General features: G+C 40.8%; 2 protein-coding genes across 2 annotated transcripts in view; both read right to left on the bottom strand.

Annotated features, from left to right (window-relative positions):
* Positions 1–20,865, bottom strand: part of LOC134205882 (sentrin-specific protease-like) — a 42,888-nt gene extending 22,023 nt beyond the window's left edge. The window contains exons 1-2 of the mRNA XM_062681548.1: positions 20,271–20,865; positions 11,630–11,724 (exon numbers count right to left, since the gene is read on the bottom strand). Coding sequence (XP_062537532.1) covers positions 11,630–11,724; positions 20,271–20,347 — 172 coding nt within the window. The 5' untranslated portion in view covers positions 20,348–20,865. The remainder of the gene's footprint in view (positions 1–11,629; positions 11,725–20,270) is intronic.
* Positions 20,866–21,120: 255 nt separating this feature from the next.
* LOC134205883 (uncharacterized) lies at positions 21,121–23,076 on the bottom strand. The gene is made up of 4 exons (XM_062681549.1): positions 22,786–23,076; positions 22,341–22,718; positions 22,154–22,276; positions 21,121–22,090 (listed from the first exon to the last, which is right to left on the bottom strand). Coding segments are annotated over exons 1-4 (621 nt in total). The 5' UTR covers positions 22,788–23,076; the 3' UTR covers positions 21,121–21,972.
* Between the last annotated feature and the right edge of the window lie 752 nt (positions 23,077–23,828).

The raw sequence follows: 23,828 nt of genomic DNA, 5'->3' as shown, positions 1-23,828 counted from the left end.
ACCATATTATGATCTTATGGAGAGCCCGGCCCCTGAAGATCATTACGTAGCAAAACTGACTTGTTTTATACATATGTGAATACATTATAGGGTCAGCTGAATGCGGCCCTGATGTGTTGGCAGCTATGCTATGCGGGTTCAATATGAACCTGCTGCAACACCGATACATTGCTTATTCCAAACCTCATAAGTGCTTACGGGTTGAAACGTTTCAAATGTGCGATGTTTATCCTTGAATTATTCGAAATACGTGCGAAAGTGAAATGGTTGTTACGGCAACTATGAAATCATGGCCAGTAATATGGTTAAAATGACCATTTCGGCCAAACGGTCTGTTAGGACAAACGGCCTTCTCGGCCAAATTATCGGTTCGGTCGTAGTTACTTTTGACCAAACCGTTTTCGAGCTAATAACAGTTTCAACCAAATATTAAATTTGACCAAATGGAATTCGGCTTAACGTGTTATTAAGCAGTGACATTCTGTCAAATGGCTTTCTGCCGAAGGACTTCAGACGAGACGTCCCTTCCCCTTTATGAACAATTTACTGTGAAATTTACGAAAGATTTCCTATGAAGAATACAAAGAGGTTTAGAATTCACAACATATTTTTCTACTCCCATTTCCAGAAGCCCAAATTCGACGTAATAGGGTGACCGGAGGTAACGTTGGCCCTGGATGTAACATTGGCTCATCACTCAAATTAATCAATATTTTTCAGCGATAATACGTCGATTTGTAGGGAGGTATTTACCACTGATTTATTAAAAAAGTGTATCAAACATACTTCAGCTTCATTACTATTAAAAGCAACGACCTAGCGTGAAAAATCACTTTGACTCGGTTTTTTAGCAGCCATGTTTCGTTGACTTAACTTAAGTGTTCTGGCATCCAGCGGCTGAGTATGAAATGCTATTCCCCGGAAGCTATACCTAAAATGGCAGCCCCATCCCGGTGGATAGGGAACCTTGGGCCAACAACCTACTGTTCCCGAAACATCAATTTGTTCGAGAAATTGGCATAACTTGCCAATGAGGCACGCCGCATGAAGCTTGAGATCCTGGGACTGAGTGAAGTCCGTTGGCCAAACTTTGGAGAACACAGAACGCCGTCGGAACAAGTTCTGCTATACTCTGGTTTACGAGGTGAACACGCTCCCCGGCATCGCGGAGTTGGCTTCCTACTAAGCGCTCAAGCACACTCTGCACTCTGCTAATCGTTGCCAGACTTAGAACACGGGTCCGAAACCTTACTATAATCCAATGATATGCGCTAACCGATGCTGCCGATCTGCAAGACAAAAAAAACTTCTACAGTCAACTCAATGCCGTCGTAGATAGAATTCCGAAGGGTGATATCAAGATCTGTTTGGGCGACTTCAATGGGAACATCGGATCCGACAACTCGAACCATGAGCGCATTATGGGACGCCATGGTCTCGGAGAAATGAGCAAAAACGGAGAGCTATTCGCAGAATTTTGTGGTAATAACGATCAAGGGATCGCTCTTCCCTCATCGACTAAAGAAAATCAAATCGACCACATCTGCATCAGCCAAAAATGAAAACGGATCCTTCTTGATGTACGGACGTAGTGCCGATATCGCGTCTGATCATCACCTCCTTATCGGCGAAATACGCCTGCGCATTGCGCGGATTCGTCGGCAGGAGGAGAGAGTTGGACGACGGTTCAACACACGCCGACTGGAAGATGCCACGGTGAATCGGTCCTTCGTTGAAGAACTGGAGACGCTTGCTGCAGATATTCCGGAAGGTTGCAGCGTGGAAGACCAATGGGCCGCCATCAAGAATGCCTTCATCGCCACCAATGGATCATTGATGAGACCTGGAGGATAGAGGAGCAAAGAGAAGCCAAATCCGCGATAGAGCGAACAAAAACCAGAGGAGCCAAAGTTTTAGCCCGTCAACAATACTCGGCTCTTGAGAAGGAAGTTAAGCGCGACAGGACAAGCAAGCGTGGGCAGACTCTCTGGCCGACGAAGGAGAAAGAACCGCAGCAACCCGGGACATTCGCCTCCTCTACGATATCTCACGACGCTTAAGCGGGGCGAAGATGAATGCAACGATACATGTGAAAGATGCGAATGATCATTTATTGACCGACCCAACTGACCAGCTGGGACGCTGGTTCGAGCACTTCGAACAACTTTTTTAAGTGCCAGCCAGGCCATCACCACCTCGGCATGATCTGCATAGGATCCGACGTATAACACGCATCAATACCGAAGCTCCATCACTGCTAGAGATTCAAACAACTATCCAAATCATGAAATCGAATAAAGCCCAGATGCTCAAAGCTGACCCCATGACATCCGCTCAACTACTGCATCGTTTATTTCGTAATATCTGGGACACCGCAATTTTCCCGGTCGTCTGGATGGAAGGTATTTTAGTTAAGGTACCCAAAAAGGATGACTGGCGAGGCATTATGTTGTTGTGTACCATTCTCAAAGTTCTATGCAAAGTTATCCTAGCCCGGATTCAGGAGAAGATCGATGCGACTCTCCGGTGGCAGCAGGCTGGATTTCGTGCCGGAAGATCCGGTGTGGACCATATTGTCACGCTCCGTATCATTCTGGAACAGGTCAACGAATTCCAAGAGTCCCTTTACTTGGTATTCATTGACTACGAAAAAGCTTTCGACCGTCTCAATCACGAGAATATGTGGGGCGCCCTGAAACGTAAGGGGGTTCATAAGAAAATCATCGGCCTCATCGAGTCACAGTACGAGGCTTTCTCGTGTAGAGTGCTGCACAATGGGGTCTTGTCCGACCCTATCCGGGTCGTAGCTGGTGTGAGGCAAGGATGCATTCTATCACCGTTACTGTTCCTCATCGTAATCGACGAGATTCTGGTAGATGCGATTGACCGTGAACCAAACCGCGGGCTGTTATGGCAGCCTATAACTATGGAGCACCTAAACGACTTCGAATTGGCTGATGACGTTGCACAACTCGCTCAACGGAGCTCTGATATATAGAGTAAGCTCAACGACCTCGTCGAGAGCTCCTCTTCGGCAGGTTTAGTCATCAACGTCAAACCGGGCAACCAGTGGAGAATGTTGAAATCTTCCAATATCTTGGTTGCCAAATGGCGTCAGACGACGGTACCAAGATCGACATAGGCGCACGAATCAAGAAAGCAAGGGCTGCCTTTGCGAGTTTAAGAAATATCTGGAAAAACAGGCAGATAAGTGAACGCACCAAAATACGAATTTTCAACTCTAACGTAAAATCTGTGCTGTTATACGCTAGCGAAACATGGTGTGTATCAGTGGAGAACACTCAACGGCTGCAGGTGTTCATCAACAGATGCCTGCGGTATATAATTCGGGCCTGGTGGCATCACAAGTGGATCTCAAATAACGAGCTCCATCGTCGTTGTCACCAGAGGCCGATAGCAGAAGAAATTCGGGAAGTGGGGCTGGGTCGGCCACACTATACGTAGGGGCGGACACGAAATCTGTAAACAAGCATTAGACTGGAACCCAGCGGGACATCGCAGCAGAGAAAGATCCAGAGGCTCTTGGCGACGAAGCCTCAATAAAGAAATAAAAGAAGTCGACCGAAATCTAACCTGGCAACAGGTTAAAGCGATAGCTGGGCAACGCTAGTAAGTTTCATTTTTCAAAACTTCTTCACTTGCAAATATGGTAGATAGGGGGAAAGATGGCTTTGGCAGGTTTTATTCTATTATTCTATGAAATTTGGCTACAATATTCTTTGATATGCAAAAAATGTTTAGGCCAAATTTGAACCTAGTCAGTCATAAAAAACCCCCCTGCCAATAATAGAACAAAACCTGCCAAAGCCGTCATTCCCCCTATTTAAAAAACAAATGTATCATAGGTATCATATAATAGTAGTTTCGTTAGCATGTCCTTGGTGAGCGTGTTATTTGGGGAATCTAGAACACACTCTCACAGTCAGTGTGGTAGTATCTTACATGCAATCAATTAGAATCCACGCTCAATAAGATGTATTGGTTTTCTCCATTTGTTTGCATGCTGTCTTTATTCAACGCAAGCAAAATGGCTTGTAATATAGACAGCAACCCATCTTTATCTTTCGTATGTTCGAAATCAACAATCACTCGTCCCAAGTGGGCTGAAAAAACATCCACCTGATAGGAACAATGGTGTCGACATTTTGTCCATTTCGCCCAAGATTTCATCGTCGTTTTTTTGCTGTTTGGCGTCAAAACCAAAAGTAAGCAAGCCGATTGGTGAAATAATTCTGGTTGAAACTGCAATATATGAAGATTTATAACGATAAATGTGCTCAACCGTAACATATTGAGGCATATACCCTATAGAATGGATCAATGTTTCTACCAGCACTGCCGGGCAGCCTATGGTTGTCAGAGGGCAAAACCCATCTTCCTTCTTGTCGGAATATTTACTTTATGAAATGATTTCGGATAACTCCCATTAGCTCCAAAGCCCTATGAGTTCGAAATTTTTAAATAACACTCAGTTAAATTGTTGACCACTAGTGCTGGCAGAATAAACGATTTTTGCATATGGTTTGAACAATCAATCTTCGAAACGTTATAACTTTTTTCGTGGACGTTCCAGCAACGTACCTTCTTCAGCAAAGTTTGGTTTACGATGAACTGAAACCTCTAGAAGTAAAAATGCAGAAATATACGTTTCCCCCGACCCTGTGACAAGCGCGGTGTCATCATCATCAATAGACATAGACCGCTGTCATCATTGAAAAGTAGTATGAAAAAATATTTGTGCCCGGGACATCCTGGCTACGATTTGGCGATGGGCTAAACAATAGCATGACAGTAGCCTGGTTTCCCCAAACTAATTTCCATACAAACTTCAAACGCGATGCGGAAATCGAGGAAGCAACCCATCAGGCCCAAATTCTGCCCAATTGTTTGGGACTCAGAGTGGTTTCAAAAAACCATTGATTTGGAAAAAATGACCATTACGCCCCACTCCAGGGCTTTTTTTTTATTAGCTTTATTAAGGAGACTTGCAGCCCCAGGCTGGCTCGCCTCCGCACTCCAGGGCTGGTAGCGATCAAAGCTGATCAAAATAGTGACCAACACTGGCAAAAAAGGGACCAAATAGTGACTTTCATCTGCAGAAAAAGTGACCAAATAGTGACTTTTAATTTGCAGTGACAAAAATGGACTTTTATTTGAAGTTAATAAAGCTGAAACAAGTAATTTTCAAAAAATATGTCTCCCCTTTTGGTTGAAAATTTCAATTTTAAGGGGCAATAAATTCCAATTGCTAAAACATTTTTCAACAAATCCGATTTTTTTTATTCTTTTTATTATTATTTGATTCTTTTTATTATTATTTTTTTAAATTTTCCTCCCCATTCACCACTGGAAAAGCACAACTTTGAGGCAAGTCATACGGAATAATGTGCAATAATATTTATTATGGATTCAATCTTATTCAAAAAATCATCGCTTGTATGTAAAAATAACAGTTTTTATGACAGAAATTTATAATTAATTTTTAGACATAGATTTAATTCGACTCACAGTTTTTAAAACTGAAACCCAATAATTATCTCAAAATCTAAAGAATTTTCTCAGGACTTCCTTACACACTTAGTTTTTATTTCTGCAGCTCGGCAAAAATCCGCGCAGCAAAATAAGTACTGATATCCCGGCAAACATGATGTAAAAAAATGACAGAAATTTCAACAAGTGTTATATCCCATCCCATAGATCGGATCGCTTACCAAAGTGAATCCAGATAAATTATTGTTTGTAGCTTGTAAGACAATCGTGGAGATGCAGAGGTATACTCGGTCTCCAGTAGCAACGAGAGTCGCGATTAACAATACTTCCATTCCTATATGATCGTAAGGACGTGGCCGGCGCCGTTATTGAAACGTGTTTATATGTTACCGAAACGTGTACATTGAGAATGGGTAGCTAATCCTAAGCCCCATTCATTGTGTTCTCTATACAATTTCGCAAGTTCAGTCAATCACGGAGTAGCAACTACGAAATGTGCGGTCATAATGCTTATGCTCATGCTAATGCTTTTAAAAGAGGTTTTTAAAAATCAGCCGAGTCAGCAATTTGGCTTTGTAGATCCTCAATCCGCTGTGCCCCTCCTGCTTTCATTACTATATACCCAATCATAACCTGGGACACAAAACCTATTGAATTAATCGCTGTTGAAAATCTAATGACAACACCGAGATTCACAGCGAATTTAGAGTACGGAGAAGTTCAGAACAGCGTTTGGCTAAAAAGTACTAAGTACGGTAATTTTTTCTAAATTCGTCATTTCATGTCCGTCATCTTCTTCTTCTTCTTATTGGCATTACATCCTCACACTGGGACAGAGCCGCCTCGCAGCTTAGTGTTCATTAAGCACTTCCACAGTTATCAACTGCGAGGTTTCTAAGCCAGGTTACCATTTTTGCATTCGTGTATCATGAGGCTAACACGATTATACTTTCATGCCCAGGGAAGTCGAGACAATTTCCAATCCGAAAATTGCCTAGACCGGCACCGGGAATCGAACCCAGCCACCCTCAGCATGGTCTTGCTTTGTAGCCGCGCGTCTTACCGCACGGCTAAGGAGGGCCCCTGTCCGTCATATAAAGTTTCAATTTTTTCAACATTTTTTCTCATTCCACGACGCTGCTCACGAAATAGTTAAAAGTTTCAACATAGCTGAAAATAGTGACTTTTCCCGAGAAAAAGTGACTTTAGTGACTTGAGGTCAAAAAAAGAGACTTTTTAGTGACTACACCGAAAAAAGTGGCCAAGTCACTAAAAAGTGACCTGCTACCAGGCCTACCACTCTAATACTCAATTTAAATTTCTGCAGCTCTGCAAAGTCCGCACAGACTTCTACTCACCAAAACCAGAAACTGATATTGCGGCAAAACAGTTGTGCTGAGCTTCAGAGCAACGATACACCACTTTGACAGAAATTTAAAAAAATATACAAATGTTTGCTGAGATTCTCGGCTGTGCAAATCTTGGTGCTTCCGGGGAAAAGCGTTCAAACGCTCTGTTGATCATGGAGAACATCAAAATCCAAAATCAAGAAAGGTTTGGAGGCTCTACTGCCCTTCTACGCATAATTGTCCCAAGTTAGTTTTTGATGATTTTGACTTTTTATCACAGAGCGCTCTATTTTGATGTGTTCTTCCTGAGAGCACTCGAAAATATCGAACTTTGTTAGAAAAATCTATGAAAACAACATCAAGTCGGTTTGTCCCATTGTTGAATTTCTTCTCCCATTTCTATTTCTACTATATTTGTCTCGTGAGGAATAAATTAATCATTATGCAGAATCTATTATTTTATACAGTTTTGTTATAAAAAAGGTATTCAATGTTTAGCTTTCGCAAGCCTTACCACTTTTAGTGGTAAACAAGGCCGACTAAAAGGATCTTTATTCTGAGTGATAGCAAGGGGATCTACCAACATCAACCACGTGGGCAGTACAAATTTATATATTAAGCGTGGGAAGAGATTTGTCGATCATAGTAGTCATTAACGAAATCATTCACTCAGCGGGACTAATATGCGTAGAAATCCGCAAACAAGTGTTATATTTCTCGGCATAAATGTCCCGCTAAACTATTTTCATGAATAAGGTCGCAAATTATATTTCTGAACTAAAAACTTGAATGAAGTCATTAGAATAGAGCTCCCTTAATAGTCTAGAGATGAAATCTTTTTAAATTATCTACTCGTATGAGGTCTGGGCCCTGTAGCATAATCAGACTAATAATATTAGCTACAAGTTACAAGTTACAAGTCAACAAATTACAAGTACTTGTAATTTGCGTCGCATAATAATGTTTTGCCAACTAATAATATTAGTACTTGTATTATTAGTAAGGTTTAAATTACAAGTCCGTCAGGTTCATTTACCTGTCAAAATTCACCCGACAGTTCACTGTCAATGCGGAGCTAAACGATTTGTTTACGTTTGTTTGCAAATTTGTGGATAGAATATATATTTTGACTGCGATAGGTATGCACGGAACACTCTCTGTAAATTTATTGATTCCGCGGTTTAAGCCGGCGGTGGTATCGGCATTTTTAACCAAGCCAATGTAATGCACACTGGAGTCGTTTTTACGTGGTCTTTGGGATTGACTTAAGTTTTAATTAAGGCGATTTGTAAGTTACGCGAACGTATCCTCCATGATAAATCGAATCCCGCTGGACTTGTTTGTTGTGGGTTTTTGAAGAGGCTTTAATTTACGTGTATTGTAAGACTTATGCGGGTTAGATTTTGCTTCTAATTCGATTATGAAATTTGGACTCATTTCTTTTTTAGTTCAACATACTAACTGATGAAAATATCGTAATAAATTCTGCTCAAAATTTAGGTAGTTTTTCCGTTTTTCCTTTCTTTCCCATGATTGTTGTCAAACATAAAGCAATATGCATGGTCTTAAACGAGATTGTTTAGTATAATAATACAATAATACAAATTTAAGTTTTCTCAATTTTGAGAAGAATAAAGTCAACTTTGGGTAAACTAAACTCAGCTTTGGTTAATATGTTTTAAGTGGATTAAGTTAAACTACTAAGTGTTAGGAAACTCAAAATTTGGTTATTGGTCCAAAGTACGGATTTGAGCTAAGACAACCCACTTTTGAGTAGTTTTGAGTTTCTGTGTACTGCATAATTGCTAATGATCTTTAGCGCTCCACCATTTGAATACTTGATGTCAGCACTTAAATTACTTTTTCTATATCCAAAGTAATTTGACATTTTTCATAATTCTCCATGTTATATGAACCGGTGCCAGCGAAAGTGGTACATGTTACATTGAGTAAATTTTTCAGGAGACGCATTTTCCCACAAACATCGAATAATAAATTAATTTTTGCAGTTTTGTGCAACTAAACTGTACCAACATGTTATGTCTGATGTGCCTAAAGATAGTAGTGAAAAATTAGCAAAGTTTATGAAAAATTTAAAATTTATTGGAACAAATTGCACATGTACCACTATTAATGGGAACAAAAGGAAACAGAAACCAAAAACGTTGACAGTAAAAGTGGTACATGTACATTTTAAAATCATTCTAAACGGCAGTAAACTATTTTGAAATTCAAAATAGGATCAAAAGGTGTTGTGAAAACTGTCATGTTGCTAAATTTTCTTCTAAATATGCAGATTTTAGTAGGTTGAACTGTACATGTACCACTTTTTCTGTCAACGATATGACCATTGTGATATATACCAGAAAATAAAATGTGCATATTTCCAGATTTAGTTGCCAAAAATCACTTATTGTTATTACCTTACTAGATCTTTTCAAATAGAAGCCGTTGGTGTAAAAAACTCAGTAATTGACAAAAATGGTTTATGTACCACTTTCGCTGGCACCGGTTCATATGGGAACGAGAAATTTATTTTTAATGCACAGTATTTCATTATATGGTAATTTGAAGCAACTAGAATAATAGTTTCTTTCTTTGTTAAGTCGTTACAAACAATTAAACTATGCATAATTACTTTGCACAGCTAAAATAATAAAATAAAAGCTACTTGTAAATTAAATTACAGCACCATTCATACTTGTAAAAGAAACTACAATCCAACGCTAATAATTTCTACTTGTATTTTCTTTATGCAACAGTTACTTGTAAATTCCACTAATATTATTAGTGCGGTTTACTTGTAATATTAGTCTTGTAAATTCATACTTGTAGATTCATTATGCAACAGAAAAATACAAGTTACAAGCGACTTTACTAATACTATTAGTAAAATTTCGATTATGCTACAGGCCCCTGGAGTGAAAATTGTAATTTTGTTCCAAATGCGATTTGCTCAGTTGCATTTTTTTTAATTTGGTACAAGCATACACAGTCCAGAACATATTTGAAAAATTCCACACCTATATCTAATTTTTCAAGGCTTGCATTACTTTTTGGACTAAAACTTATGTTAAAATGTGGGTCAGAGAAAAAATCTATGTTGAATCGGCGGTATGTTGATACTGTGACACTGCATATTAGAGTGGGGCGCAGTTGTATGGGAAAACGCAAATTTCATCCATTCAAGTGAGATCAAGGTTTTTCTGAACGTTTTTGGGACCCCAATCTACTGTGCAAAATATGGGCTCGATTAGTTGCGTCCTCGCTTTCCGCATCGCGTTTTGAATTTATATGGAGATTAGTATGGGAAAACGTACTTTTTTATATTTTTGCTCTTAGCGGCTTCAATTTATCGTCAACCACGTGACTCATTACGTTGTCGTTAGCAACTTTGCCGAAGGTACGTAGCTGGAAGATCTACAAAAAATGTTATTACGTTTCGAAAATTGATTTTTTAAACCATCTGCAAGAAATCAATGTTTCTGCCAGCACTACCGGACAACCTTTGGTTATCGGAGGGAAATTTTTACTTTGTAAAATCATTCCGAATAACTCCCATCAGCTCCAAAGCCCTGTAAGATCAATAATTTTAAAACAACACACAGTTAAATTATTGTTCCATGTAGCTCGGCAGTGCTAACAGAATAAACCATTTTTTGCATATGGATTGAACATTCGAAGCGTTATAACTCTTTTCGTGGACGTTCCAGTAAAGTGCCTTATTTGGCAAAGTTTTTTGGCATCCTTTGGGCTATGCTTTAACGCAATGTGCCATTTGGTTTATGATGAACTGAAACCTCTAGAAGTAAAATGCAAAAATATACGTTCTCTCATACTAATTTCCATACAAACTGCAAACGCGATGCGGAAAGCGAGGAAGCAACCAATCGGTCCCAAATTCTGCATAGTTGTTCAGGACCCAGAATGGCTTCGAAAAACCATTGATTTGAAAAAATGACCACTCTAATGCATATGAAACACGTAATCACATAATTCTATTCAACGGGTCTCCGGCTTCCTATGAAAAGTTCGCCTTTGCAATGATAGTCTTTCGCACTGAGAAAAGTTCGAGAAAAGTAAAAAAAAATTATCACTGATAACATTATGAACAGAAGAGGTCCTTGGTGTGACCCTTGACGAACTCTCGTTGTGACATTGATTGGGTTCGACTTTTTTTCATTGAATATAATCGTCGACCTTACTGCTGAGTGCTAACAATTCATTCAATATCCCATGTTTTTGAAATTAAAAGTTTTACTGTAGTAAATGTATAATACTTCTAAATAGTTTCCATTATCCATTGCAATTAGGGAATGTATGACAAATTATCATAGGTTTGTGTAAGTCAATCCGCCTGTGACAAAATCATTGTTACTGGTCTATTATATTATGTTTGATTTGACACAACATATTTCACGTTTTGTTCACCATAGAAGTTGTTTTCCCATTTCGAATACCTATTACCTATTCGCATTATGATATTTATTCGTGGATGAAATCGTTTTGAAATCACATCCAATAACCATTCAAATTGTTTGAAATTTCTAATGTATACTCAATAGTAACGCACCCAACGCTCAGGAAAGCTTAACGACGTGGGCGGAAAACCTAGAGAAGAACATTATTTTTCGGCAGCGGATTGTTATGAAGCGGGATGAACACAATCGTAATTCAACATCCAGTAACACTTAAACAACAGAAGAAACCAAATCACCGCTAGAAACTCCCAAGTAAAAAATGCATTACAATGATGACACGATACTTACCATTACTCAACGGTGTGGAGATAAACTTGGGAAAATCGTCCGTGATTCGACGATATTTGGCAAAACTTATTGTTGATGCTTCTGACGGCTCGTCGCTGCGGAAAAAAAGAAAAATACACACACCGTTAGAAAAGGGAAATTTTCTTCTGTGGGTTGAGGGTAATAAGTCAGCGCGACTGTGGCGGCTACTGCTGCCGGATCATCAGCCGGTGGTGGGTTGGTTCGTCTATGTTATGCATCTCCATCCGGATAGAGAGATGAGAAGATGGGAACAGAAGCAACACCAGCATGAGACACCGGTAGCCGAAGTGTGCATGCGCTTAAAACACAGATAATCAGCGGTTCTCAATTTAGCATCAAAGTTTTTTTTTACCTGGTGCGTGCGGTCGAATAGGAAGACCGATTCGTGAAAGTAAACAGGAATGAACGGTTTACTGAAAAGCATGTTACTTTACAGTTAAGGTAGGACGGGGCAAGATGAACGCCCTAATGATGATACTTAATACACAGAGAAACAGATGTCTCGCTTAGAACAAAAAGCATTAAAAATTATCGTCACGAAAACAATATCGCCCAATGCTGAATTTTAAGTGTGCGTTGAGGTCGAAATATGTATCTGTCAAAGGTACAATAAAGTGGTGGAAATGAATAGAACTCGAACTCGTCTTATGACAAACAACTTTATCAAAAAAAACTTGTCTTTATTCGGTCACCCTAAAGGTCACCGAGAAAATGAAAAGGCGAAGGCCGTAGTAGGCCAGAGGAGGTGCCGGTCAAAGTAAAAGTGGACGGCCCTACTCTAACCAAGGTCACAAAAATGGTGTTGACCAACCACGATGGAAGCGGAGGCCAGAAAATAGAGGTGATTGCCGATGTTTTGAACGTAATCATGTTCTTTCTAAATAACCGCGTAAAATACAGTAGGGATCTGAAATAGGCCTTACTGACCTTCTGCGCCTTAGTCGTGGAAGCGAAGTCGGAAGACCCTGCTGGAGGCCAGTACGCCTCGTTACTAAGAAAAAGGAGTTGGCGGTGAAAGCCAGTGAGGAGGCCGAATTGAAGATTCGTCTCCATAATAAGGAAAAGTAGCTGGCGAAGAGATAGACTGCGGAACTTCAAAAACGCATTGCTATTTCCGAAGCTTTGGGGCCCTCCTTAGCCGTGTGGTAAGACGCGCGGCTACAAAGCAAGACCATGCTGGGTTCGATTCCCGGTGCCGTTCAAGGCAATTTTCGGATTGTAAATTGTCTCGACTTCCATGGGCATAAAAGTATCATCGTGTTAGCCTCATGATATACGAATGCAAAAATGGTAACCTGGCTTAGAAACCTCGCAGTTAATAACTGTGGAAGTGACTAATGAACACTAAGCTACGAGGCGGCTCTGTCCCAGTGTGCGGATGTAATGCCAATAAGAAGAAGAAGGAGAAGAAGAAGTAATGCAGGTGGCGGAACTGAATGTAGCTATAGCAAAAAGTCAGTACCTCCGAAAAGGAGAGATACAATATTGAAACTCGCCGGAAGAAGGTCAAGCAGATTGCTGGTCTTAAGGAACAACGAAAACTAGTGCCTCCACCAAGGAGGGCAGCTGAAGATCCCCGGGAGGAAGGCCTACCATGGGTGGAGGTCGTGAATCCAAAAAAGGCGAAACGGAGTGGTCCACAAGCCGCAAATGGAGCGCAGCATGTCACGACTACAAAGGGTAGAGCCCGTGAGAAAAAGGGCGCGCCTGCGAAAATTGGTCAAGTCTGACGATAAAAGCTATGTCGAAGTCTTGAAGGCTGTGAGGTGCAACGAAAAGTTCTCTGGCCTAGTAGAGGATGTTAACTGCATCCGCCGAACGCGGAAAGGCGACATGATTCTTGTCTTGAAGCGGGATGCCGCTCAGAAGAGTTCTGAGTATAAAGAGTTGACCGACGAAGTTTTGGGAGATGGGGTTCAAGTAAGAGCTCTATGCACAGTCTCGATCATCCAGCAGGAGCCGAAGACCTGGTGGACGCAATGAGAGATAATTGCAATGGTGAAATCCAGGAATCCGCGATTCGGTTACGCAAAACCTATGCGGGAATGCAGGTTGCCTCATTCCAAGTGCCTCTGACTGAGGCGAAGAAGGTACTGAACAAGGCTAAGTTGAAAGTAGTTTGGTCGGTATGTTCGATGAACATAAGCCAACCACTTCAGGCTTGCTATAGAGCTGAAGGCCACAAAGCCCACACCTGTCAGGCCACACCAAGGTGTCTTATTCGTCACCCGGGACCAGACAATAGACACCTCTCCGGTGTTGAGGACTCTCCGGCCTCTAGAAGGGTCCAGACAGGCAGGAACACAGTTTAACTAAAATCACTGCGAGGCAGCTCAACTGCCGCTACAACAGTCGATTATCGAGTGTAAAGCTGATGTTGCCTTGCTGTATATGTAGCCGACCTATACCGCATTCCTGCTGGAAACGACAGCTGGATCGCTGACAAGTCCGGAATAGTGGCAATCTGGATTTGCGGGTGGTACCACATCCAAGAGATAATATGATCGGGGTTCAACCAAATCGCACCAAGCGACAACGAAATATTACTCATTTTTCTGCCGAAGCTTTCGTTTAACGCATTTAATTGATCGCAAAGCGTATCGGATACCCTCAACCCCATAACTGAGGATATCATACAACAAATGTACGGATGAATTGATATGAAACAATTTCCGCTGTCCTCATATGAACAAAATATCACAAGTAAGTCAAAAAGCCGCTTGGTGCGGTTTGGCACCCGACCATATCATGAGGGTTTTGTCATAGCGAAGGTACACGGAGTTTACTCTTGTAGTTGCTACTCTCAGGTTGCTACTGTCCTCCTAGATGGAATATAGAGCAGTATACTAGGATAGATATTCTTGCGGCGAAACTAACCGGTTTGAAAGCGTTAGTTGTAGCAGGTGACTTCAATGCGTTGGCAGTGGACTATGGATCCCGAAACTTCGACGCCGTGGCGCTGCAAGAGATTTGCTGGGCAGGACAGAAAGTGTGAAAAAGCGAGTATCAAGCGGCTATACTTTACCAAAGCTGTGGCACCGCACCTACGAGCTGATAACCGGCTTCATAGTGTTGGGCAAGATGCCCCAACGCGTGATTAGGTGGCAGCCAATTAACCCAAGAATGTGCAAGCTGATGATAAAAGGCCGTTTCCTTTCCTGAAAGGCCTGATGAAAGGCCGCGATCCGACGTCAAGGAAGAAGCGTTCTATGCACAGCTAAATCAGACATACGATGGATGCTCACAACGGGACGTCAAACCCGTCATCGGTGACATGAACGCACAGGTAGGAAGGGAGGAAATGTATAGACCAGTCATCGGACCGGATAGTCTGCGGGTACCCTCCCACAACCTAAGACGTCATGTAGTTTGTGAATGGGCCCTCATGATGCTTTTCTCGAATCTCGATACAATCGTTTCGTTCGCCGTATATTATACCAAAAATAATTGCCTACCTTACGGCTTCCACAAACCTGATTTAAGGGGGAATGAAGGTTGTCAACAAACCACTACATAAATCCGTATTTTTTGAATGAGTGTTTGTGATATTGCACTAACACAATCACAATTTTCCGAAGGACGGAAAGAGACAGACGACACACCGCCGGTGGTGAATCATTCAGAAAGCTGTTTTCTTTGCCCAACTTTCCTTGAGCCTTAAGCACAAGCGATTCAAGCATCAACCTTTCATGGTTCAACTCGGGAAGTTGAAACACGTGAGAGTTTTGAGAGCATTCACAACAGCTCATCGATATAGAGGAGATTGGAATCAAACGCACGTATAAATCATGAATTTTTAACGCAGGCATCGTTGGAAATCAGCATCCAATCATTGTATTTATGAATGATGACGTAATTTATTTATTTAAGGTCTACATCAACAGACTACTTATGTCCTAATGATGGTAATAAAAAATATATAAGTATACATATCGCCAAAAACTTTTAAAAAATGGACACAAACGCTAAAACAGCTATCTATTGCGATTTGAAAAAATCTTTGAATCTTCGACGCAGCGTCTGACGAGGCAGGTTGCAGTCGAATATTGTAGAAACCCTGTTTAATATACGCTGTAATCCTTCAATACTACCGTTCATACTGTAGTTAGTCCGACGAAATGGCAATCTTAACATAGCGTTATTTCGAAGTGTTTTCGGCTGTACATCAATATTAATCTGTTCCAAAATGTCACTACAATCTATTCGGCCTTGCAAAACGTCTGCAACAGATCGATAAACCGACAGCGGCTTTCATAACTTGGCAGGCGTAATGGATCTCTCCACGGTAGTCTACGCAGTGCAAATCGTAGGAACCGTTCGTATAATTGGGATCCCAAAGGCGGAGCAATACTCCAGTATCGACCGCACCAGTGAGCAATACAAAGACTTCAGACAGTAAAATTTTTTTAGTCATCCGAAAGATAAAGCGCAGGGTTTTGGAAGCCTTACCTACAACGTATGAAATATGCATTTTGAACGTCAGCTGGGAATCCAAAAATTCCACCCAAGTCTTTGACATGGCTCAGACGTTCTATGCTGGTATTCAAAAGCGTGTAGTCGAATCTAACGGGTTTTTGATTGACTATCATACGGTTGACATTGCACCAATTGGCAAAGGATTCTAACTGACGTTGAAGGAAATAGCAATCGTGGATGGATTGGATTTGCAAGAACATTTTTAGGTCATCAGCATACGATAGGAGGGGAACTTCGAGTACAAAATTCGCGTCATTGAAGTATAGTAGGAAGACTAACGGACCCAAATGACTTCCTTGGGGTATTCCCGATGTAGCGACGAAGGAATCAGATCTGCAGTCGCCGATAGCAACCGTTAGTTGGCGGCCGGATAGATATGATCGGAACCATTCCAATAGAGTGCCATTTACTCCTAACTTGTCTAATTTGGCGATAGCGATGCAGTGGTTTAATTTATCAAAAGCAGCTGACAGATCTGTGTAGATGACATCTGTTTGAGCTCTTTTCGTCATGCTGTTCGTAATGAAAGATGTAAGGCACAATAAATTAGTACTAGTGGAGCGACCGGCTATGAGTCCATGCTGAGTTTCAGACAGATACTGCTTGCTGTGGGAAAGCAGAGGTTCCATCACAACGAGTTCGAACAGTTTTGATGTTGCACTCAGCGAAGTTATTCCTTGATAATTGTCAACGTCACGTTTGTTCCCTTTCTTGTGCACAGGAAACATTTTGTGCAATCTTCCAACATGAAGGAAAGATTCCACTGGATAAAAGCCGAAACAGGAGGAGCAACGGATACTGCAAACTGGAAATATGTCTTTTCAGGAAATTGGACGGAATACCATCGGGACCAGGTTTGATCGATGACTTTAGTTTTGATGCAGCAGAGGAGGTCATATCTTCGCTGATCTCGATCACACCTAGTACATGGCCATATAGGGGAACATTGTCTGCTGCGTGATGTACTTCGTAAAAGCGTCAGCAAACTTTAGCGAAAACAGTCTACAGATCACCTGCAGATACAGTTTCGCCTTGAAATGTCATAGTGGAAGGGAGGTCAGATTCCCGCGTTGCTTGATGACATGATTCCAAAACAGTTTAGGATGCGTTTTGAGATTGGTTTGGATCTTACTTTGATATCGGGAATAGCATATACGACTGACGCGTTTATAGGCGTTGGTGAGTCTGACGTAGTGATCCTTTAAGAAAAACGTGCGAGAAAGTCAACGCAGCATTTTCGACATTATCGGCAAGTATAGCGTCCCAAGGCATACCAGATAGTACGTGGACAATGCTTTGATGATAGGCCTTCTGAAAGTAGTACGATACGGAAGCGGGAAATACATTGAACTCGTTGGCCAAGCTCACCGGAATTCGGACAACTAATGTAGGGTAATGAGGGACGAGCTTAACCATGGGAACTGCGGCGATGAACACAAAACTTAAGTCCAAGTAACAATGATTCTCATTCGCTACATGATTGATTTGAGATAGCATCGCCGTGCTGTAGTCATCGAGAAGATGCAAAGGACCCGAGTGATATGCTGACCGATGTCCATCGGGATAGAGGAAACCATTGTGAGACGTTCTCCACAAAACACCGGAAAGATTAAAGTCGCCGATGACAAGAAGCTCATCCGCCGCTGCCTAATAAATTTCGTAATAAAATCAGATAGTTAGCAGAGTTCTAACTGTTTATGCAAAATACTAAGGGTCTGTCTCATTAGGAGAATTAAACTTAAAAGTGACAGTTCGAAAATTAGAAAATCACCCAGTCATAAGAATTGTTGGTGCTATCCAGCAATTCCAATAAGACATCGATGCTGAATGATTCGATATCTGTCAAAAGTAATCTTGCTCTGCGAGCAGGGTTATTCGTTAATTTTTGAAATGTCACTTTTAAGTTTAATTTCAGTTTAATTATCCAAATGAGACAGACCCTAAGCAAGTAATTGCCTAGACTAAGTTTTATAATTTGCTTTCTTCAGTAGTGCGTTATGCATCATCTCCGCCTAAAGCATTGTTTACGTTTTGGAAAAAAAAGTCTTTGAGAGTATCGCACTACGAGAGCAACACAACTGCCAGGGTTTCAACTAGCAGTAAATCTCAAAATTACGCGGCACTCAATAAGGCCGTTACAAATATTTAATTAACATTTTGTCCTACTGGTCTCCTAAAGGTCAAAGAGGGGGGTGTATAATAAAATATAAATATAAAAATGAAATAAATCAAAAAACTCCTCGGAATTGTTGAAGAATGTTTTGAAAATCCTCAAAATTATCCAAATTTTATTTTGTTGCCCCCTCAATTTTTTTTTTGCAAGAAAAAACCAAGGGGAGGAGGGAGACAAAATAGATTTTAAATATTTGTATCGGCCTAATTAACATATGTAATTTGTTTGAAGGCGCAAAATAACGGCTAGAACATGTAGTTTTTTTTTTTGCAATTGCAGTTTTTATCAGTTTTTATTTTTCTAAACTTCTTTACTTGCAAATATCAAGCTCTATCTGGAATAAGGGCGAATGTCGCAAAAGAGGATTCTCTTCGTCGACTTCCCCTCTTTTAAATAAAAGCGACAAGCAGCTGATTTATTTGAGGTTCATCACCTCAGAACGATAGAAAACAATGCGAACTTGCATTCTGAGGTGATAAACTGCAAAGAAATCCGCTGCTTGTCACTTTTATTCAAAAGAGGTATTTTCGTTTGCATGTTCCTGGTGAGCGTGCTATTTGAGGTAGCTAGAACGCACTTTCACAGCCAGTGTGGTAGTATCTTACATGTAGCCAATTAGAATCCGCCCTCAATAAGATGTTTTGATTGTCTCTATTTGTTTGCATGGTGTCTTTATTCAACGCAAGCAAAAATGCTTGTAATATAAGTGCTGTCCAATGAGAGCTTGAAGTAGCTCGAAGTTTCTCCCTGTCCTGATCATGCCCATTTGTTCATTAAAACGAACGAGCAGGACGGGAACTACTTCGAGCTGCTCATTGAACAGCACTATAGATAGCAACCCATCTTCATATTTCGTTTGCTCGAAATCAACAATCACTCGTCCCAAGTGGACAGGAAAATCATCCACCTGATAGGGACAATAGTGCTGTCCAATGAGCAGCTCGAAATAGCTCGAAGTTGTTCCCGTCCTGCTCGTTATTTTTTGTCAACAAATAGGCATGAGCAGGACAGGGAGAAACTTCGAGCTACTTCAAGCTCTCATTGGACAGCACTAATGATGTCAACATTTTGTCCATTTTGCTCGAGACTTTCGCTGGTCTAAATGAGATATTCACCCTTATTCTTGTTTACGTACGAACGCGCTTCGGAACGAAAGCTGATGCGCATTCTCGTTTACGCCAGCAAAATCAAATGGGGAAACGATTCAAACAAACTACATTCGTTCGAATGTTTCGTTTGTCCATAAACAAGAATAGGGTTGATTGTGGACATCAATCGTAGTTTTTTGCTATTTGACGTCAAAACCAAATGTAAGCAAGCCGGCTGATGGAAAAATTTTGGTTGGAAATGCAATATATGAAGATTTATAACGATAAATGTGCTCAACCGTAGCATAAAGGGCCAAGGTTTGAGCCGTTATCCCTATGTCTATCTACAAGGGTTATATGCAATGGTCCCCAATTATACGGATCCTGATCCTAAAAAAAATAATCCGGCCCTGACAATTTCACAAACAATATAGGCGGTTAGGGTAGTACGCTGCTGAACAGTGCTGTGCAAATAGATAGGATACGGAATGATTCCGCTATGTAATTCCGTGAGCAGTACGGAGCTAACAAGTAGAGAAAATTTCGTAACGCTAATGACGCCTGCTGGAGAAGGAAGTTGCGTACGGAAAAGTGACATTTACTGAATCAGCTGTCAAATTTACTTTGGTTTTAGTAATTTCAGCAAATTTTCCGTAAACCCATCCCGTATCCGCAGCGTACTAGGCTTATCATTGATGACATACAATGTCATTTTTTTCCTTAATCAGATGTAAAGGTAACTAACAGGTCCACGTATAGTTAATAAATTACAATTACAAAGTCTAGTCGGGACGTCACAAATTTAGATTGGGAAACACTCATCCTAACTGGACCATCAGTGAAAATATTCGTGACCCAAGAAGTTCGATAACGAGTTCCTTACCTTTTTCGCTTCCGACCGTCGACCACGAACTCTTTGATTCGGGATAACAGCGATGTCACAGACATGCCGGAAGTCATTCAACCGTATTCAGGAGGAGAAACTCTATCGTCGGCTGGCACGGATGATGCACTCATATAGAAAATAAATATTACGAAGGGAAAAATACCGAAATTCTGGCTACCAAAACCAATTGCTGGAAGCTAGCGATGTAGTCCACGAAACCCCGGGTCTGGATTGCCGTGTGGACAACGCTAAAAAAACGGGACACGCACTTTTTGTTCTTCTTGCTGTCGACTGCCAGCCCAGACTAGCCACTAGCTCCGAATGCCTTTCGGTTCTCACGAGACGGACGCGTTGCACCGCAATCCAGTGCCACTTATTTCGACGTTACTTTATGTTTCTATTTGGCCAGTACCGAAATTTCATTCGAATTACGCACAAATCACACCGGAAAAAGCACTTTTGAATGAAAAAGAAAACGCTCGTCAGCCACCAGAACGATGATGACGGACCAGACGACGCGAAAAGTTTTCAATTTTTGCCAAAGCCAAAGGGAAATTTTACCTTTCGGTGCGGCTGCGAAGCTTCTTTCGCGTGCGACAGATAAAGGGACCAAAATGGACGCGTTGGCAACCCTAAAAAGATGTCAAATCTTTGGCCAAAAAGGTCTGGGAGGTATGTGACGAAAATTCGAGTACAAAGGGGCCTGTTCAAATATTACGTAACGCGAAAAACGTTGTTTTTAAGAACCCCCCACCCCCTCGTAACAATCCGCACGCTTACTTCAGTTCACCCAAATATGGGTGAAGTGTACCTAAAATCCTCAAAAAGTGCACATACGTAGATATGGGTAAAGTTGAATTTACCTATATATGAGTAATCTGACTTAACCTCGAGTTTACCCATATATGGGTACTTGAAAACACGCGATTATAGGTAAATTTTACGCAAATTTGGGTAATGTTTTATTTTTTTTATTGCATAATAATATATTGAAATTAGAATTCAATTGTGAAATTTGAATTAAATCAAATAAATGAGCACAATACCATCCAAATTTATTAAATTATTATAACAATGACAATCATTATTCATAAAATACAAACTTGATTTAAATTTCGCATTAGTGAAGGATTTTTTATCCGGTTCCTCTTATCGATACGTTCATGACTACGCGGATTATGCTGAGGAACGGCTGCTGCTATATAACAATCTGCGAACCGCAATCAAAAGGAGCCACAACTGTTTGAGTACCGGTGAGCGACAGGTATTACACCCTCGGCCCCGTTGGTATACCAAGTACATTTACGGTTGCTGCATTGGCAGAAATGGAAGTTTAAGGAATATTCCAAGGAATAGGCCCATTCTCGTTTCGACGACGTTCGTGTTGAGATACATGATCGTTGTAATTATTGAAATGGTAACTGTTTCCTCCGTGCCAATCCGAAATCTATATCGTTTAGATCTCGTCAATACTAAGATACATCCCGTGATCGTTGCCACTACGTCGTTGTCTGCCCGGAGTTGGATCTTTAGCATAACTTAGGCCTATTCCTCCTAAACGACGTACTTCCATTCGACCGCTTTGACTCGACCCAGTATCAGCGGTTCCACCACCAGGTCCATTAGCAATACAATTGCGTCCATAACTGCTGTACCATTTTCACCTGCGACGTCATCTTCGTATGCGGTGTCTTCAATTTTACCCATCGTCATACTCTTTGGATGGTGCCGAAGTAGATAGAATAGCACAATCCGCGAAGTTTGCAAACACAAACTCGGGATGTGGGTGGAATCTGATTCTATGATCGTTTCTGCCCCTACAAGAAAAAGGAGATAAAGTGTTATTGTAATGATTAGTGTAAAGAATTATTTCAACTTACAGTTTGACATGTTGCTTGCGAAGTTTTCTGATTAGACGGGCATCGCTGGCTTGCAAATCAGGTAGAGTATCAGGTTTGAGTATCCGTGAGCTGGATGTCATCTCGTTCCGGCAGACTGCATTTCTACAAGATGGAAACAGGAATGTCTTTGTTGACGTTAGAAGCATGGATAATAATTGAAACTTACCTTTTAACAGGATATGGGGCTTCCACAACAGGTGTACGCTCTCCACTGCAGCTGGATTCGTTGGTGTCGATGATGAACGTGCTAGATGCTAGCCCACACAACACGCTGGACTTCAACAAGATGCTCCGGGCAATTGAAAGAACCCGATGAATGAACTTCGGTTCTTGCCTCCTGATGCAACAATCAAATTGGACGTGCCCGTAAAAAACTGTTGATTGAGGGATGAGTAGCAAGGAGGACTGGGATTCGGTTCCGCATCTTCGTGGGTCGCGGATATGAGCGTTAGAGACAAGATGGACTGGGTCGGGGTCTGTCCACCGTCGCATATGGCAAGTTAGCTGTGCTGTGACTCCACTCGCAGGAAAGATTATTCGATACCTAGAATTTATAAAATATTGATACAGAATATGTAATATTATATCATCGGTATTAAATATTTACTTACATTTATTGATCCACAAATCGCCGGAACGGAACAATTTGCAATTTTTTTTTCGGAGCACGGATTGTGTTCGGAGCATGACAACAACAAACAGCAACAAACAACAAAGTCATTTTTTTCACCCAAATATGAGTAGATTTATTTACTCATAAATTGGTAAAGTCTCCTCTTCAACAAGATGGGTGAAACTTACCGATATTATCAGTATATTTTACTCATAATATGAGTGAAATTTGGAATACCCAAATATGGGTAAATCAAGTACTCATAAATAGGTAAATTGATCTAAGCGTGCGTAACAATTTTCAGAACCACCCCCATCCCTATGCGTAAAGGCCAGTATCGACTTAAAAAGTAGAGAGGTTACGGAATTTTGTTCAATATTACCAAGAGGAATTTTGACAACTGATCTGCATGGAGCAAATTGTCACTTTTACTTACGGAATAATCGAGCAGAATATTTTTCCGAAAGTAAAGTGACAGCTCCCATCACTTTGCGTGGGAACCTTACAAATGCCAATTTTGTTTTTTGTTCTTTTCATGTGGATACTGTTGTAAGAATTTTGTTTCGATTCTTTACTTTTCCGATTCAGTGAACGGAATTTAACATGTGATTGAGATAGAAAAAGAAATTTCTTTTGAACACGATACCAACCTTAACGCGTAACAAATGCTGTTTTTTGAAAAACTTCCTTATTTTAGTAGAATTTAAAGGACAGTGCAATAAATAATTATCTATTGTATATTTCATGCTTTTTCAAAGATATAATGAATATTTTTGAATTTTTTTAATATTCTTTCGCTATGCAAATAACTTGTTACGCGTAACAATATTTTTAAGGACCCCCACCCCCTATATTTTGCGTAAGAAAGTGTAACAAAAATCCAGCCGGGTGGCATCCCTATCTCACACAATAGGTTTGTTTTGCAGCCAACATTACGCGCCGTATTCCACTAACAGCTCTGTATCCTAATGAGAATCAAACGTGATGTTTGTAAACAAAACAAATACTATCATGAATTTTACATTGAGATGTTGGCTACAA

The sequence above is a fragment of the Armigeres subalbatus genome, chromosome 1, assembly GCF_024139115.2.
Source record: "Armigeres subalbatus isolate Guangzhou_Male chromosome 1, GZ_Asu_2, whole genome shotgun sequence".
In the NCBI taxonomy this organism is placed as follows: domain Eukaryota; kingdom Metazoa; phylum Arthropoda; class Insecta; order Diptera; family Culicidae; genus Armigeres; species Armigeres subalbatus.
Note: the sequence above shows the minus strand (reverse complement) of the source record. Positions and strands in the feature narration are given on the sequence as shown.